The sequence below is a fragment of the Bos javanicus genome, chromosome 14 (assembly GCF_032452875.1).
Source record: "Bos javanicus breed banteng chromosome 14, ARS-OSU_banteng_1.0, whole genome shotgun sequence".
Lineage (NCBI taxonomy): Eukaryota > Metazoa > Chordata > Mammalia > Artiodactyla > Bovidae > Bos > Bos javanicus.
This window is the reverse complement of record NC_083881.1, coordinates 77,712,193-77,731,389: the sequence shown is the minus strand read 5'-3', so window position 1 is coordinate 77,731,389 and position 19,197 is coordinate 77,712,193. Positions and strand designations below refer to the sequence as shown.

General features: G+C 36.2%; 1 protein-coding gene across 11 annotated transcripts in view; it reads left to right on the top strand.

Moving 5' to 3' along the window:
- The window catches only part of RALYL (RALY RNA binding protein like), an 826,242-nt gene extending 807,532 nt beyond the window's left edge, over positions 1–18,710 (top strand). For all 11 annotated transcript variants that reach the window (XM_061439477.1, XM_061439475.1, XM_061439476.1 and 8 more), the window contains one exon: positions 17,730–18,710. Coding sequence is in view for 4 of the 11 variants with exons in the window: in XM_061439479.1 (XP_061295463.1) it covers positions 17,730–17,764 (35 nt within the window). In the remaining 7 variants the exon portion in view is untranslated. The remainder of the gene's footprint in view (positions 1–17,729) is intronic.
- The last annotated feature ends 487 nt before the right edge of the window (positions 18,711–19,197 follow it).

Sequence of the window (19,197 nt, the reverse complement as noted above, 5' to 3'; positions counted from 1 at the left end):
TCTACCATATAGGCTATATTCCTTATGTACAGTACATCACTGAGCCTATCTTTTTTTTTCTAATTGGAGGATAATTTCTTTACAATGCTCTGTTGGTTTCTGCTATACATCAACATATCAGTCATGGGCATACATATGTCCCCTCTCTCTTGAACCTCCCTTCCATCCCCCACCCCATCTCACCCCTCTAGGTTGTCCAGAGCTCCAGGTTGAGCTCCCTGCATCATATATCAAATTCCCACTGGCTCTCTGTTTTACATGTGGTAATGTATATGTTTCAGAGAAGGCAATGGCAATCCACTCCAGTACTCTTGCCTGGAAAATTCTATGGATGGAGGAGCCTAGTGGGCTACAGTCCATGGGGTCGCTCAGAGTCAGACACAACTGAATGACTTCACTTCCACTTTCATGCACTGGAGAAGGAAATGGCAACACACTCCAGCTGTTCTTGCCTGGAGAATCCCAGGCACAGGGGCGCCTGATGGGCTGCCGTCTATGGGGCCGCACAAGTCAGAGACGACTGAAGTGACTTAGCAGCAGCAGCAATGTATATGTTTGAATGCTACTCTCTCAGTTTGCCCCACCCTATCTTCCCCTGCTGTGTCCTCAAGTCTGTTCACTTTGCATTAAGCTTATCATATGCCAAATAATTTGTGTCTCCCCACTACCCCTGTATCACCCTTCCCCTCACTGGTAACAGTTTGCTGTATTTTTTAGATTCTACATATGAGTGATATCACACAGTATTTTTGTTTCTCTATCTGACTTATTTCACTTAGCATAGCACCTTCTCAGGTCACGCAGTGGTTAAGAATCGACATGCCAATGCAGGAGATGCAAGAGACATCTGGGTCAGGAAGATTTCCTGGAGAAGGAAATGGCCACCCACCTCCAGTATTCTTGCTTGGACACTTCCATGGAGAGAGAAGCCTGGCGGGCTACAGTCCATGGGGTAGCAGAAAGTCAGACACAATTGAGTACCTCAGCAGGCGCACAGCACGAATACCCTCCAAAGATGGCGACATGGCTGAGCAGCATTCTTAAATACATATATGTCGCATCTTCTTTATCTGTGATCTTTTGATGGGCACTTAGGTTGCTTCCATATCTTGGCAATCATAAATAATGCTTCTATGAACACTGGGGTGCATGCTTCTTTTCAATCTAGTGTCTTTGGTGTTTTTCAGATATATGAGCAGGAGTAGAATTGCTAGGTCATATGCTAGTTCTGCTTTTAGTTTTTTGAGGAACCTTCATACTGCCTTACATAGTGACTGCACCAATTTTCATTCCCACCAGCAGTGTGCACGAGTTCCTTTGCTTCACATCCGCACCAACACTTCTTAATGTTCTTTTTGATGACAGCCTTTCTAAAAGGCGTGAGGTGACATCTCATTGTGGCTTTATTTGCCTTTCTCTGATAATTAGTGATGTTGAGTATCTTTTCGTGTACCTGTTGGCACTTCTGCATTTCCTCTTTAGAAAAAATGTTAGTTCTTCTGCTCATTTTTTAATTGAATTATTTGGTTTTGATGCTGAGTTGAACAGGCTATTTATATGGGTTGAATATTAATCCCTTATTAATCATATCGTTTGCAAATATTTTCTCCCCTTCAGTAGGCTGTCTTTTAGTTCTGTCAGTGGATTTCTTTGCTGTGCAAAAGGTTTTATGTTTAATTAGGTTCCATTTGTTTATTTTTGCTTTTATTTCCTTTATTTTAGGAGACAGATCCAAAAACATATTGCTGCGATTTATGTCAAAGAGTGTTCTGCCTATGTTTTCCTGTAGGAGCTTTATAGTATCGAGTCTTATATTTAGGTCTTTAATTCGTTTTGAATTTATTTTTGTATGTGTTGTAAGAGAACATTCTAATTTCATTCTGTTACATGTAACTGTCCAGTTTTCTCAGCACCGCTTATTGAAGAGATTGTCTTTCCTCCACTGTGTGTTCTTGCCTGCTTTCCCATAGATTAATTGCCCATAAGTGCGTGGGTTTGTTTCTGGACTTTCTTCTGTCCCACTGATCTATGCATCTGTTTTTGTGCTAGTGCCATACTGTTTTGATTGCTGTAACTTTAAAGTATAGTCTGAAGTCAAGGAACATGACTTCTCCAGCTCTTCTTTCTCAGTATTACTTTGTCCATTTGGAGTCCTTTGTACTTTCATATGAATTTTAAAATTGTTTGTTCTAGTTCTGTGCAAAATGCCATTGGTATTTTCATAAGAATACATTTAATCTATAGATTGCCTTGAATAGTATGGTCATTTTAACAATATTTAAATGACTGATACTTGTTCATGTAACAATCCGAGAGCCTGTTATATCTTTCCATCTGTTTGTGTTATCTTCAGTTTCTTTCATCAGCATCTTAAACCTACCTAAGGAGGCAAAAGATCTTTTTTCTGTAAATTATAAGATACTGTTGAAACAAATATACAGTATTTTTAAGAAATAAAGGGCTTCCCTGATAGTTCAGTTGCTAAAGAATCTGCTTGCAATGCAGAAAATCCCAGTTTGATTCCTGGGTCAGGAAGATCCACTGGAGAAGGGATAGGTTACCCACTCCAGTATTCTTGGTCTTCCCTGGTAGCTCAGCTGGTAAAGAAACCACTTACAATGTAGGAGACCTGGGTTCAACCCTTGGGTTGGGAAGATCCCCTGGAGAAGGGAAAGGCTACCCACTCCAGTATTCTGGCCTGGAAAATTCCATGGACTGTATAGTCCATGGGGTCACAAAGAGCCAGATGTGACTGAATGACTTTCACTAATCTTTAAGAAATAAAAATAGTTTGAGGAAATGATATAAAGCATAAGAGAATCAAAAAAATTAATTTTATTATTTTATTAATAATTTTATTGATTATTAAAATTGATGCTTTTATTTCAATAAAATAATTTTGAAATATGTGAACTCATGTGCTTATGAGTATGCTCAACAAAGCTTACTATATGTTTGTTAAAATGCTTCCATTTTTCTGTCAGTCACTCATGAGAAATAAATAACTCACTGATTGCCTAGTAAGTGTAGATTTGCTTCATTTGACTTTTAAAGGATCATTTTAACTAGAATTACTTTCAGTTTAGGGGAAACAGAGAATACAAATTGCATCTTGTAAAGGGGCCTTTTTAAAATACCCTGTAACCATGGAAATATCATTTTAGAGTCATAAAATTTTAACTAGACATAGTCCTGGTATCTAAAGCATCCTGTGTGCACCATGGCATATCAATGCAAATTCTATTAAATTCTCTGTGCCTTTTCACTGCTTACTGTTTTCAGATGGACAATTGTGTGTCAGTAAAGACTCCAGGCACTGAAGTGCATGTGAACGTGTTCACTGCGTTTGGTTAACAGCCAGGTGAAAATTAATGTCTTAAACCTTTCCTACCTATTTTATATTCAAAGATGTCCATGGAAGTAATTCATTTCATCCTGTTAAATAATGAATGTTGGATCCCTGGCACAATACTAATATATTCCTTCATTCTTCTGGCACTAATGCTATTGATACTAAATTTTTTTAATTATCATTTTATTCTTCTAGATGTGTATATTAGTAATAATTTCTTTTTCTATAATATCAAATCTATAAAACACTGAAAACTTCGGTTATGTTTTCTTTATTCTAAATCTAAAATGTTATTCACAAGTAATATTCTATCTGGAAATATCAGAAACTATTTCTTAGGTACATCAGGCAATTCATTCATCCAGTTTTAAAGTATATTCAAATTACACATGATGATGTTCCAACACTTGTCTATTGGATGGGTTAATAAACATTTCCAGAAAGAGACAGTTAATTGTAGATATAACCTCCCATTGTCTTATACAAAGGTTGTTGAATTTATTGGCCTAAGAATTTTACCCACAAAATGACTAGTGCTTTTTTTTTTTTTAAGTTTTGAATTTTAATGTTCCAAATATAGTTGATCTATTGCCAAGTATTATAAACATAGGACTCTACTGACTTTTTATTGCTAGTTTTCAAAATATTGAGTGTAATAAACTTTAAAAACTTCAGAACAAAAATTTTAAAAGTAGTTAAATGACTGATCATTTGATAAATATCAGAGCCAAAAACTTGTGCTTGAGTAAGCTAAGAGAGTCATTAGCAGCAGTATTTCTGATGGAACTAATGTTACACCTTTTCAGGCTACACTGAATCTAATAATCTGTGACAGAAGAAATGAGAAAAGGTGTGAAAGCTTTTCATTAGATCAGAAATTGAAAGAAAGGGGAAAAAAGGTTTTTTTCAATTTGATTCATAGCTCAACTGACAGGGTCCCAGTGGAAAAGAAATTAATTGTCTAAATGGTGCCGACCTTTTACACTCCTTGCCCCATATTCTGGAAGTGAATTCCTAAATCTATTTGCCTGTGATGATATGAAGTTTATACCCAGGCAGCATTTGAATTGCAAAGGGCATCTTCACTTCACATTCCCCCTCCACAACCCAACCCCTCACCCCCACACCGTGTGCCTTTATTACGAAGCAGTAGGGGCCTGTGTCTCGCTGTTCCCCGTGCTTAAAACCCTGGCAAGAGCAAACCAGTCCACACCATCAGCCCTGCTCTGTCTCAGAGTCTCCCCTCACGAAACTCCACGGTCTCTCGGCTTGCTCTGAATATGGAAAAATGACAAGCTTCAGGGTAGCCTGGGATGAAATGAAAGTTCAGGCCTTCGGAGGACTGATAAGAATGCTTATCAGCTAGAACCTGATAAGTATTCTGGATACCTTGCCACATTTTTAGGAATACATATTAATAATGTGCAGTAACATTTCCTAAAAGCACACTTTGCTAACCCATGGTCTACTGGAAATAACATCTATAGCTGCTGCCATTTAAAGCTCTGTGAATTGGATAAGGTGTGGAATCTTTGGGGGCTTAATTATTTCAAAAATGTGGAAAAATAGCTTATCTTACTGAGGCAGAAAACTGAAAATGTGTGGTACAATACATACATACTCAGAGACACACGTGCACACAGAGAGAGATTTTTATTTCATTCCAAGTCAAAAAATAAAAGAGGAAAAGGAAACTACTTTTTCCATTTTCATTTCCTTCCAGGAATAATAATGAGTTTTTCAATATATGTCATTTCATTTATTGCCTAAAATAATGTTGGGGAATAGGCATTTTATAAGTAACTGGTTTTAGAGAGTAACTTCCCTAAGGTCATCCTGATAATAAAGGCAGACTCAAAATTCAATAAACGTCTGTAAGATTCCAGTGACCTTAGATACTTTCACAGACTAGTGTTCACAGATGTTATTAATTTTAATCGGTGCTGTACCTTTATGATCCTTGGTGACAATTTAACTTAATTTTAAAATTAAATTGACTTATCTTTTTAATGTAAAATAAACATATCTTTAAAACTAAACTTTAGTTCAGCCCAGTAAATGGAAAACCATATAATCCTTTTCATAAGTAAGGAATATATTTTAAATAAATATAATGAAAAGACACGACTTTTTAAATTTAGTTTGTTGTTTTCATATGTTGAAAAATCTTGCATTCCTGTTTTTCTCTCTCACCCCCTCCCCTCTCTCACTGAAAACAAAGACAAAAAAATGTAGACAGTAGTAGAAAGAGATCAGAATAAGCGTGAGCAGAAACTTTCTCTTTAATGCAATCAGAACTGTAAGAACACGGAGCAGGACAATTTTCTCATGATGCGAGTCAATGTCTCGAATGCACCTTCGCACCTAACAGCTTCTTGGGCACCTGCTGCCGTTTGCTTTCCGCTCTGAGAACAGGGAGCTCAGCCATGCCGCCCTGCACTCCACGCTTGATGTGACTGAATGACACTCTGATTGGCCATCACCCTCCTACAGTCATCTGCCTTGTAGTTTTCTCCTTGAAATTGGCAGAAATTTTACATGCAAATTGACTTGTTAGCTCACAGTAGGAGAGTATGCCAAATTTTACAGAATTTGATACTTTTTAATCACATGCATACCTTCTCATTTAAATACCTTGATGCATCTCATTCCTCTGGATTTTCTGTGTGCTCAAAATTTGCAATTTTTGTTCCTATAAAAAGCATTCAATGTCATCTCTTTTAAAAATTTTTTCTTAACTTTTACTGTAAGAAAAATGTTAGTATGAATTGAAAAAGCTTAAATTATCATGGTATTTATATAAAAAGTAATAACTATGAAGTCAGTCTCAAATTTTATCCAGAATTTTAAATAGCCTTAAAATTTAAGCTTAATTTCATTTTCTAATCATTGAGGCCACATTTGAGCTCTGTAAATACTAATGCTAAGCAAGGACATTTTTCCTTGAACTATCTCTAAATCAAGTAACTATTTCTGAAAGTAAATTCTTCAGTGCTCAGTCATGTCCGACTCTTTGCTACTCCATGGACTGCAGCACGCCGGGCTTCCCCGTCCTTCACCATCTCCCGGAGCTTGTTCAGACTCATGTCCATTGAGTCAGTGATGCCATCCAACCATCTCATCCTCTGTCGCCCCATTCTCCTGCCCTCAATCTTTCCCAGCATCAGAGTCTTTTCCAATGATTTGACTCTTCGCATCAGGTCCAAGTATTGGAGCTTTAGCTTCAGCACCAGTTCTTCCAATTAATATTTAGGGTTGATTTCCTTTAGGATTGAATGGTTTGATCTCCTTGCAGTCCAAGGGACTCTCAAGAGTCTTCTCAGCACCACAGTTTGAACACGTCAGTTCTTCAATGCCTAGCCTTCTTTATGGTCCAACGCTCACATCCATACATGACTACTGGAAAAACCATAGCTTTGACTATGAGGACCTTTGTCGGCAAAGTGATATCTCTGCTTTTTAATACATTAAGTTTGTCATAGCTTTTCTTCCAAGGAGTAAACATCTTTTAGTTTTGTGAATGCAGTCACCATTCACAGTGATTTTGGAGCCCAATAAAATAAAGTCTGTCACTGTTTCCAGTTTTTTTCCATCTATTTGCTGTGAAATGATGAGACTGAATGCCATGGTCTTAGTTATTTAAATGCTGAGTTTTAGGCCAGCTTTTTCAACTCTCCTCTTTCACCTTCATTAAGAGGCTCTTTAGTTCTTCTTCACTTTCTGCCATAAGGGTGGTGTCATCTGCGAACCTGAGGTTATTGATATTTCTCCCAGCAATCTTGATTCCAGCCTGAGCTTCATCCAGCCCAGCAGGAAAATAAATTAGGTTGAAGACGTTCACCATAAAATTGATGTCTTTCCTATATGAGATATAGTATTTTCTTATGGAATATTTTCCTCAGATAAAATTAGTTACTTCTTTTCACAACTCAGATGGGTTTAGCCAATGAAATGATTACACTAAAATATTTAATAATGGGTAGCTGTTATCACCTTACAGTTATGTAGCCATTGATAGTGCTATAAAAATAAAAAATGATACAGAAGTCCAATTACAAAATACCATTATCTATGACCCTCTTAAATAAAGTTTATTTATTTAAAATGTTTTAAGGTTATGTACAAATAAGTAAATATTCGTAATTCTTCTTTGTGACTCAGAAGCCAGTTTCCTGTATTCTCTTATTTGCCTACATTGTTAGCAGAAAAATAGAGAATCTGCAGAATAGTGTCATAAACGCCTTCTCTATTGGCTTCCGAGCACTCATCTACCAAAACCCCACTAGACAAAAGGTTGCTTCTGAGGCCTGAAGAAACCAGCAAGTCGTTTGGGACATTCTGTCTGAAACTTCATCTGAGCCATTGTTTTCCCAGCACCTCCCATTGAGAACACACTTTTTTTTTTTTTTTTGCTTTTTTTTAAAATTTATGTTATTTTATTTTTTAACTTTACAATATTGTATCAACATGAATCCGCCATAGATATACACAAGAACACGCAGTTTTTAGAGGATGTTTTGTGCGGAGGGCACATTGTTGCCTACACTCAGACATGAGCCACCTATTCTTTGATGTTTATTCCAAACCACGTATTTATTTCAGTTTGGCCTTCAAACAAGGGCCACAGTGTGATTCTGGACTGGATTTATTTTACCCCTTTCAGTAAGAGCCTGGGTAGGTGACTTTCTTTCCTTATTTCCTCAGACTTCTCTCCATTAAGATTTGTGCATTTGTAAAATGCTATAGAAATCATTTATAGTTTCACATGTACATAGCAGTTGTAGGAGATATTGCATTTATGTGCCAGGTAATAGCACAGAGGGATGACTCAGCAATAAACACCAGGTATAGGTGATAATTACAGAGAGCTAGGCAGACGCAATGCCCTTCCTCTTTAACACACAGCACAGTTTAGTGGTCATGAGTCTTTCCTAGGTTTCCAAAGTCAAAGCCGATGAACAGATGATGATACTGCCTTCTGTTCAGGTCCATAAAGTGTGATTTCTTAGAGGAATCTAATTATAAAGGAAAAAATCATTTCCAATAAAAATTGGGGACACATTTGTTTACAGAAGTCTTCCAGAACTCAGCTTATCTTATTTCATCAATTTATTGAATTAAAATGCTCCAAGCTCTTATTTATCTTGACCCATACCAGAATGATCCTATAATTGATACTATTTCTAAATTCTACATTCTCTGATAGTATTAAAAAGAAAACAGAGGTAAGTGAGCTGGTATCCAAAACCTATTTCAAAAAGGCACGAGTAGGCGGTGTGATATAAATTTGTCCTATAAGACAAAGTCCAGTTTCCTCAGGCAGTGACTCTGAGATCTCTCTGAATTATTCAGGATTGTATTAGATCCAGCATAATTTGAGTGCCAAGAGTATTTTCACAGTATTCCAAAGCTTTAAACCTTAAGATTTTTTAATTAACTGAATTTCTCAAATATTGATAAAAACACTTTATTAATAAAATAATAGTATAATTATTTCTTTTACTTTACTATTTCACTTGCTCTCTCAGATTAATTTTGCTCAATTTTAAAATTGAAGATATTTTATTATGTTCTAATTATTTGACAAGTATATACAGTAAATTTAATTAAATTAAATGAAAATCGTTAAATAACCATGAAAACCTTTCCCTAGCTATTCTGAATGGTTGTGAATTAACTATGTTATTGTCAAGGGCTTTTAAATTTCAACCTCTAAACCAATCAATTCTAAATCACATTTAAGTTATATATAAAATAATTTTTAAAATATTTCTTCTTGTGTGCCAAAAGCAGTTACTCAAAGAACCGTAGAAAGCAATAAAATGTGTAAAATTTCAAAGTTCATAATAATCTTAGCATTAATCAGCTTTTGGCTTCTAGCATTGGAATTAAGCAATTTGGAGTATTATCCTAAAATTATCATTATCTTTTACCAGCATTGGGAGTAACTAATGGTTGTTAGACACTATATAATTAGCATGAGAAATCAGAAATCAGTGCATGATCAAATACAAGTTATGGGCCAAATAAGATTACTATGATTTATCAATTCAGCTACTCAAATATGATTGTCAGTGAGCTCAAAACACAATCATAATTATCTTCAGAAAGTATCAGAGGACAGTTTTGAAAGAATTAAGAGAAATATTAATGTGTTACTTTGTGTAACAGAACATTCAAGCTCTGGTAAATCATATAATTCAGCAATTATTTTTCAGTATTTAATTAAATTTTTACAGAGACATTTTAAATAAAACTTGTAACCCACATTACATAATTTTACTCTGAAGTTAAACATTCTTTTTTTTTTAATCAAATGTATTTTTACAACATAAAAGGTCTCCTTTAGACAGATGCCTAAAGTAAGATTTTAATTTAAATGATTTGAATTAATCCAAGGCAGAACTTTTAAAAAAAATCCAAACAGAGAAAGGTAGGCTGTATATGAATCCTAGTACTTTCTCAGTAATCCCGTCTCTTTTACCCGACTCACCGTCAGAACACCAGTGTATTTTCATATCCCAGTTGAGATCATCTCTGCTAAAATTAATATCGTGCCCAGTCTGAATCTGTCTGCAATGCAGATTGGGTTCGATCCCTGGGTTGGGAAGATCCCTTGGAGGAGGAAACTGCAAGGCACTCCAATTTTCTTGCCTGGAAGATCCCATGTACAGACGAGCTTGGCGGGCTACAGTCCACGGAGTCCCAGAGAGTCCGACACGACTGAGCATGCACACGCCTGACCCCCACTGTCCTGCTCACAACTAGGCAGGATAGAATGCCACTGAAAGCACCACTCCCAAATAAAGCACCACGGGTTTGATTTAGTCAAGACACTCACTGTCGGATCCAAGGATAAGTGACTAATATGAGGATGATTCTTGCCCAGTGACCTACCTCACTGGTTTGTAATTAAAATCAAACGGGAAATACTTAAAGTGGTCTATGAACTTTCACAGACTATATACATAAAATTTATTATATTGATTGTTGTCCATGCCCGTCTTAACCCAGTCCCAGATACTAAGAATAGCCCAAACACAATCAACTTGCTTGGGACAAATTAAGGGAGTCTTGGATAAGTAATTCAGATGCCACAGATTGTAAGACATTCTTGTTTTTCTTACTGTAAGTGTATTCATTGCTCCAGGTTTACTCTAACAACTGGATCATACTTTCTTCCTGGGAACAAATGGGGTCCACACATAGAAATGAATAAGTGAATCAAAACAGATTCCTGCCCTATTGTTTTGTCTAATACCAGTCCACTCCCCGCAGAGCTGGTCTCTGCCTTCCTCTCTCTTACTGTTTTGGAGAAATGACCTGAATTTCTGTCCCATGGGTGGGATCCTCCTGGTACCTCTCTACCTCTCAAATTCGGTCTGGCTGTCTGATCTTACCACACTCTCTAGGTTTTGTCTCAATAGATAGCGCAGCCAATTAGCAGATTGAGACTCAAAGAAGCAAATTCTCTTCTCCCCACTCTCATCCACAAATGGAGCAGGAGGCTGTGAGGTGAAGAGCTCTGTGCCCGTCAGCAGTGGTTACCAGGGAAAGCCCTCCTGCCTTGGCTGGGCAGTCAGGCCAGGTCCTCCTTCACTCACCAATCACTTTCTTAACCGCTCCATTACTCTGATTCACTAATGCTTCTGGGGTGACCATCGAGAAGAACTGTATGGCTCCTGATAATGTTGCATCTTATCACACTAAACAAATTGTTTACTGTGGTAAACAATGAATTAATGAATCCAAAAGAAGACTAGATCTGCCTCTTATTTGAACATTATTTGTGATTTCAATTAAATGACATGGACTCTAGAAACACAAATGATCTGTGTGTCTAGATGTAAAAACCATTACTGCGCTAATATATTTGTTAGAGACAGCAGCAATTAGATACAAAACGATGCAATTAACTCTGAAGAGAGTTTTTTAGAAATCACATACAGTAAGCCATGTCTCAAATCAAATATCCATAAAGAAAATGGCATTTTTAATTGTCATTTTACATTAGCACATTATTTTCAACTCAATATCAAAAACTATATTTTATCTATGCCATCAGTGTCATAAACTAAAATATGAATGTCATAAGTTTGGCAGTCACTTTATAATATTTGTAAGAACACAAGTTATTTGGATTTGGTAAATTTAAATTAATATTAATCTTGTTTTCTTTTTCCTTTTCTGATGGTTTTATAATATTGCTTTCTATTTTTCTTCATTTTGTAAGAGAGGACATCAAACATCTGAGCATTACCTTTGTAGTAAATCCAATGATTTTACAGAAAATGATTGATTTTTCTACTCTTTTCATCTTTCCATTTGGCATGAAATAAAACCTACGGATCTGGATATTTGTGAACCACTGTAATATAAACAGCTAGGGTTTTGTCTCATGGTCATACTTATTTGATGAATGTTGAAAGACAGATGGAGCATAAGATAAAGATATGGGAATATGGACAGAATCATGAGTGTGGATTATAAAGCTGAACTGTTAGGAATTGGAGGTAAAAACAAGTAAGGAGGAAGGAAATGGGATGGAGACAGGAAAGAAGCCGTAAGAGTGACCAGGTAGCGCGGCCAGAAGACGGTTGGCCAGTGGAGTCCTGACTTACTGAGAATCACTGGAGTTAGTGTGAGCTATAGGTCGGTCATCTGTTGCACCCAACTTAAATGCTTGCCGGTAGTTAGACAACTGAAGCAGAACTCCCACCAGAATAACTGTACCAGCTTGTAACATCTCTCAAGCTCCCTTCAAACTCCCTTTCTGCCTTTAATCCCCTAGTGGGATTTCTGAGTTTACTATTTAATTATCCTACTCAGCCCCGGTCACCAGGATTAGAGGCTGTCAGCCTCTAAGACTCACATAGTAGAGCAGCTGCGTTCATTTGTAGACGCAGCAGTGAGTCACTGCCCTCTTGGTTTTCATATGATTGTGGATCTTCTGCTGTGGTTCTTTCACTCTGAAGTATAATGCAATTTTGGCCCCAGAGTTTATCAATCGAAGGTAACATTTGATTTATAATAAACAATCACTGCTGGGATTCTGTTTATATTATTTAGAAATTTGGATTGAATTGAATCCCAGTTGTAATAAGGGATTTGTAAAAGCCAGATGTATTCACATTGCTTATAAAAAGTGGATGGTTGAATAATTACTCAGTAAACATGATTAGTGGTGACAAAAATATAGATTATTCCTGCTCATGAGAACTGCTTTTCCATAAAATGTTATATAGCTTCCATTACTCACATTTTCTTTTAACTTTTTTGCTTTTATAGAAATACAGATTATCTATATTTATTTATTATAATCTCAATTCAAAAAAGATTTCTGTCATGAATGAAAGACTATTTCTTTAAAGTATGTTTTTGTGGTAGAGTTTTAAATAAGGTGTATTTATGCAATATATTGCTGTACTTATTTTATTTCAAATATATTAATTCATGAGGTTCAAAATTAAATGTGCTTTCCCTGTAGATTAATACTCTCCTTTTCAACTTTGTCGAATAGAAGTAAATTGCTTGGTTCAATACAAACTAAGCCCGCATGAGTGGCTGTTTTTCTTGTTTTTCAGAAATAGGAGACACTAAGAGTTGAAAAAGCATTCATCATCAGGAGAATTTATTTTAAAAGCATCCAAGCTCCTATACAGCCAGTAGATAAATTATCCACTATTCAACAGAAGGAAAGCACAATTAGTTTCACATTATACTAAACAAATCAGCTCTTTAAGTGACAGTCGTTTTTGAGAAAAAGGCCGCAAGAATATCATAGTTGTTCCCTTTCTCCCATGTCTTTAGAAGCAAACAACTAGTCTTTTCTCAGACTACAGTTCTATGGGAAGCAGGGTGAATATATTTTGCTGTTGGTTTAGATAAGGAGAATTGTATTCATGCCTTGTATCCATATGGTTAATAACACCCACTTCATGTAATCTGCCATCACTTAACCTGAAGAAGCACGATTAGTAAACTTTGCATACACAGCTACTGCAGCATTTTAAGCAACTTCCATCTGTAATAATGAAGTGATCAATGGAGGTCTTGGAGGAAAGACTGCAATGCAAGCATATAGCCTCATGCACACATAAATCATCCGTCAAAACCCCCAAACCACAATGCCTTAAACTTGCAAGTCAGCCATAGCTCTGTTGTAAAAGAATCTGCCTGCAATGCAGGAAACCCCAGTTCGATTCCTGGGTCAGGAAGATCCACTGGAGAAGGGATAGGCTACCCACTCCAGTATTCTTGGGCTTCCCTTGTGGCTCAGCTGCTAAAGAATCCGCCTGCAATGCAGGAGACCTAGGTTCCATCCCTGGGTCAGGGAAGATCCCCTGGAGAAAGGAAAGGCTACCCACTCCTATTCTGGCCTGGAGAATTCCATGGACTGTATAATCCATGTGGTCTCAAAGAGTCGGAGAGGACTGAGCAGCTTTCACTTCTCACTTTTATCCTTCTATAGGCTAAGTTTAAATTTATTTATTAAGGTATTCATTCCACATTTATAAGGGATAATTTTTGATACATGTATATAAGAAATGTACAAAATGTCTTTACACCACACAAAAAGTAGCACATTGAGTTTGATCCTTAAGTTCAAGATTTCATTGTCTCTTTTCATGTAAATGCACACAGCCTGGAACTACATAAAGAACATGTAGAATGATGTCTTAATTTTTTAAAATACATATATATTTTATCAGTAAGGATAAAATGTATATTGTGTGAGGAAGAAGATAAGAAGAAAAAGAAAGTGGGACTAAGGGAAAGAAGCAGAGAGAGAGAGAATGTCAAAACATTAAAATGCACTTAAGCCTAACCCATGCAGTTTCTTTCCTGGTGATATAAGTTTTTTCTATGCTTTGACTGGAGAAAAGATTATTAAGGGTATATATTTTGTTATTTTTAGTTGTTTAATTTATGAAAGCTTTAAAATGAAAATGGCTAGGCATTAATTATTAGGATTATAAGTAGAGCAAATTTTACAAAGTACTTCTAAGAATTCTTTGAAAAATGATTGTCCCTGATTAATTAAATGTTGTAAATGACACTTGTAAATTTAACATATTGTTTATCGTGTTTTTAAGTACTTTAATTGTCTGGTTTAACAAATAAAATCTTTCTGAGAATTAAATAATTCTTAAAATCTAATAAGTTAAATATATGATGTCCTAAATTTTTCTTAGACTGTCCAGTATCACACTTGAATATAAGATATGGATATAAGACAGATCACAAAACTGAAATATTAAGTCTCAATTTTTAACTGCAAATTCTAAGACAAAATCATATGGCTGTCACATTAATAGACTAAATTACTTTAAATAACACATGTTTACAGTACCAAATGTTCACAGACTTCATAACACAAAAATATTATGGAGACCACATAATATAATGGAGACCACAAAATAATATGGAGACCACATTTTCTTAGCACAAAAATATAACACAAAAAAATTATAACATACTATGATTTCTGTTCCTGTAAACATATTCAACTCTAAGTCTTCTTAGAACTAAAAGGAATGTCCTCACTAAGGAAGATGACATCCAGTTAACTAAAGTCTTTGAGACGTACATCTGCTCTTGAGTGTGAAAGGCACATGCCCACGAAAGAAGAGAAAATACCTTCCAGGCTCCCTGAGTTCCTTTCAGCCTGGGAGCTTGACTGGACACGTGACATAAAGCTGCCGATGTCCAGGGCCATTCTCACCACCTCAACTGCTTTTTCAGTCTTTTTCATAATCTCTGTATCACAGGCCTCAAAACTTTAGTAGAAGGTCAAGTTCCCGGGTTCTCGGGCCACTCGTAGGTGTCAGTAACTACCGGAAAAGCAGCCTGTGTGCGTGCCCAGCCAGCCCTCACTCAGCCTCACGAGATAGGGCTTTGGTCTGCAACATTTTCTTACTGAGAAGTAAAGAGGCCACAAAGCTCTTGTGAGCCTCACAGCTTTGTACGGAAATATTGGACTGGCCAAAAAATTCCTTTGGTTTTTTAAGTAAAAATAAGAGACACATTTTTCATTTTCATCTAGAACTTTGTTTTGTTCCATTACCTTCTGCCATTTTTCAGCCAACTTCATAATTCCAAAATCTTCCCCAAACTTATCTTTTTGAGCAAAGAATCATCTTCCAGATAATTGAAATTGTTTTTCCTTTAAGAGAATTTTGCAAAGACCAAAATAAATGGACATCCAAAGATGCCTCCAAGCCAAGCTGTAAGGGTTTTTCCCTGGTCATCAAAGAAACATGTGGTCTTGCGATATCCTGATGGAGGAGTATGCATTTTCTGTTGACTAATTCCGGACGCTTTTCATGGAGTGATGTTCTCAGTTGGTCTAATTGGGAGTGTACTTGTTGGAATTAATTGTTTGGCTTTCTGGAAGGAGCTCAAAATACAGGACTCCTTTCCAATTCCACCATATTCACAACATTACCTTCTTTGGATGAAAACCTGCCTTTGGTGTGGTTGGTGGTGGTTCACTTGGCTTGTCCCATGATCTCTTCCATTCCACATTATTGTACAGTATCCACTTTTCATCACTTGCCACAATTAGTTTCAAAAATGAAACATTTTCGTTACGTTTCAATAGAGAATCATATATGGAAATTCTGTCAAGAAGGGTTTTTTTGCTTAACTTATGTGAAACCCAAACATCAAAGTGATTAACATACAAAGCTGATGCAAATGCTTTTCAGCAATACTTTGAGTATGCTGGCTATCTCCCCTGTGGTGTAACTTTGATTGTTCTCAATGAATGTCTCGATTTGATCGCTGTCAGCTTCAATTGGTCTCCTTGACCTTAGAGCATCGTCCAGCAAGAAATCTCTAGCACAAGACGTCACAAACCACTTTTGACATGGTTTGATCAGTCACAGAACCGTCTCTATACACTGCACAAGTTTTTTTCTTGCATTTCAGTTGCATTTTTAACATTCTTGCAAGAATAAAGGATATGCCAGAAATGCTGCTTTATTTTTTCATCTTCAATATTAAAATGGCTACACAAAAAATTCACCAGTTTTGATAGTTTTTTTTTTAATGCACAATGATATCCCAGCTGTCACAATACAGTCTAACAAAACTGTTTTCAATGAAGTTAAAGGCAATGAAAGGCAACTAGAGCCAGCTTACAGCGGGAGGCGGGGGGGGGGAGTGGGGAATGAATGAATGAACTTTTTGGCCAACCCAATACTTTTCTGGGTTTAAGTTAAATAAGTGTTCCTTTGTTCTGCTTAAAGGTGTAAAGCAGTGGTCCTCGGACACGCGTCTATCTTCTAGCATTTCAGACTCCGTGAGGGCGGGCTCCGGGTCATTTCCAGACAGCAGCGGGGATACACGTAGATAATTTGTCCTCCATCCGCTCTCCGGGAGACGCGCTAACCGTAGGGACCAGCACCACGCGGTTAGAGCTGTAAAGGGTCATCCCATCCAAAGCTTGATCACATCAGGTTTTGCTTGACAACCTTGGTACCACAATACCAAGACAAAAATGTTTGGAGTTCTCCCCTGGGATTGATCCTGCTAGGTATACTGATAACAGATGTATGATGTTCCTCTCAACAGCAACTCCCATCCTAATTGATTTGCTTGTCTTTGACTCTAAGACATAGGTTTCCCATCTAACACCAAAAAAGTCTTTGAAGTTGATGGATAGTGGGTTTAGTTATATATTTTACCTGAACAGAAAGACCTCAAACTTGATAGGATTGTAGAATAAATAATTGCCCTCTCCACTAGTCTAAATAGTCTTGCATTATTTTATCTCCATATTCATATTCAATTTCTCAATTCAGTTCTTCAGCCAATTGAATTTTCACTCTTAAATGGTTTCCTAGCTCATGGTTGCACCCCGACTCTTTCACTGTCCTTCCTGCCTCTAGATTCCTTCTTTTGTAACCAACATTGCGTAACTCAGATCAGATCCCTGCATTGATTTTTTCTCCTATCCTAAGAATATGAGGCTTAGGGATGCGCTCTTAAAAGCCTTTTCCAGGTGAAAAATACTCCATGTTCACTCTTTAGGGGCAATAAAGTGTCCTGAGCAGCTCAGACCTCTTAGCCTAGATCTACTTGTGGTTCTCTTCTGACCGTGACAAATAATTGAAAAATAATTGTTGGTCTCAATCAGTAAATCAACTGGATTAAAAAAAAAATCATTTCATGCTATAAACATAAATAATTTTAGTGTTGTGTACAACAAAGGATCTGAGAACTTAAAGCTTCTCAGAAGTATTTATCCTAGAGATCTAAGACTCCTTTTGTCTTTTGCTTCATTAAGCCTTAAAATCTAACTTATATATCTTTGCATGCTATCAGCAATGAAATAAAAATTTCTGTATTTTAAATAATTTTTCTTTCTCAGTTTCTACAGATAAAGTGATTTCAAGTAATGAATGACACCATCAAAGCAGAAAAGAGAAACTGTGAAAACCCCCAGAAATGTGAAAGGAGGTTTCCTACAGGATAACAGCATCTTCGGTTCAGTTTATAAAAACCCAAATTAATAAAATGGACAGTATTGTTCAATTTTAGAAATTCCATTTCTTCTATGTTCTAAGCTGTATAATTGTCAGGTTTTTATGGTTTAGATTGTAAATGTGTTCTTCCCTTTGCTAATTATGTTTTTTTTTTAAGTCTTAAAAGTCTTAAAATGTGAAGGACATTTATGAATGGTAAGGGAGACACTGTATACAAATGTATATTTGTAAAAGCTATTTTTATGATTAGCATGTTTTACTGTTGATCATATATAAAAGTCAGGTGATATTGCAATTATAAACTTAAAACTTATTTCCAACAATGTCATGTAAGAAAAGATACATTGTATGCTAGTTTTTATAATTTATTTTTAACTTATAGTTTAAAGTACTTCAGATCATAATGATAAAATACTTGAAAAATTGTATTTCTGCCCTCAATAAGCACCATTTTTATTAATAAAGAATGCAGATATTTCAGATGTGATTCAATAGTTAAAGGATTGTTGGTTTGACCTGTAATTAAATTGAGCATCCTCTGCTTAACTGAACTGAAATGATCCAATTAATACCCAATATTTCAGTCTGGGTAGGAGATCCCATGGATGGATTTTAATGCCAATACAGATGAGAACTAGATTGGCAAGGAAGATTGTTCTGCCTTTGGATCCAAAAGTTCAAATTAGTGCATACATCACTTCATTCCATCTCCTATTACTAAGGATTCTCCATTCCCTGGCGTTGCAAGTGTTTTCCAAATGCCCTTAGCTGGTGTCTTGTCCTGTGGAAATGGAAGAAACCATCTTCACAGACTAGGAGAATTAAGTGTATAATTTCTTAATAAATACTGCTTCTTTTAAAACAAAGTTGGTGTGCATCTTTCTTTTGGGGTGCATTTAGTTTTAATACTCAGTTTGAATTTTTAAGTCATTTGTAATGTCACAAAATCAGTGCAATAATGAAAGCAGCATAACCTTATTAATATGCAGATTACATGTTCTATATGCCTACATGTTATATGGGATGACATATTCTGGAGCACATTAATTTGGTATGTAATAGAAAGTCAGAGGGCCCTCAACCATGACTGAAGGAACAGCAGTATGGTTTATATTTCTAGAAAGCATATTTTTAATCCAAATACAGAATTTTGAGACAGTATTTCAGGATAGAAGGCAAAACTGCTTGAATATAGGTATTTATGTTCTGCCCAACTAAAATTCTGCTACTAAATGATTGTCAGCTCATCATCAAAGAGCAGATAGAAAACATGCAAACTATAACCTCACTTATAGGCTTAAGGCCACTTTTTTCAAAGAAGTTGAGCATCTAAAATCATCTTTGTGGGTTTTC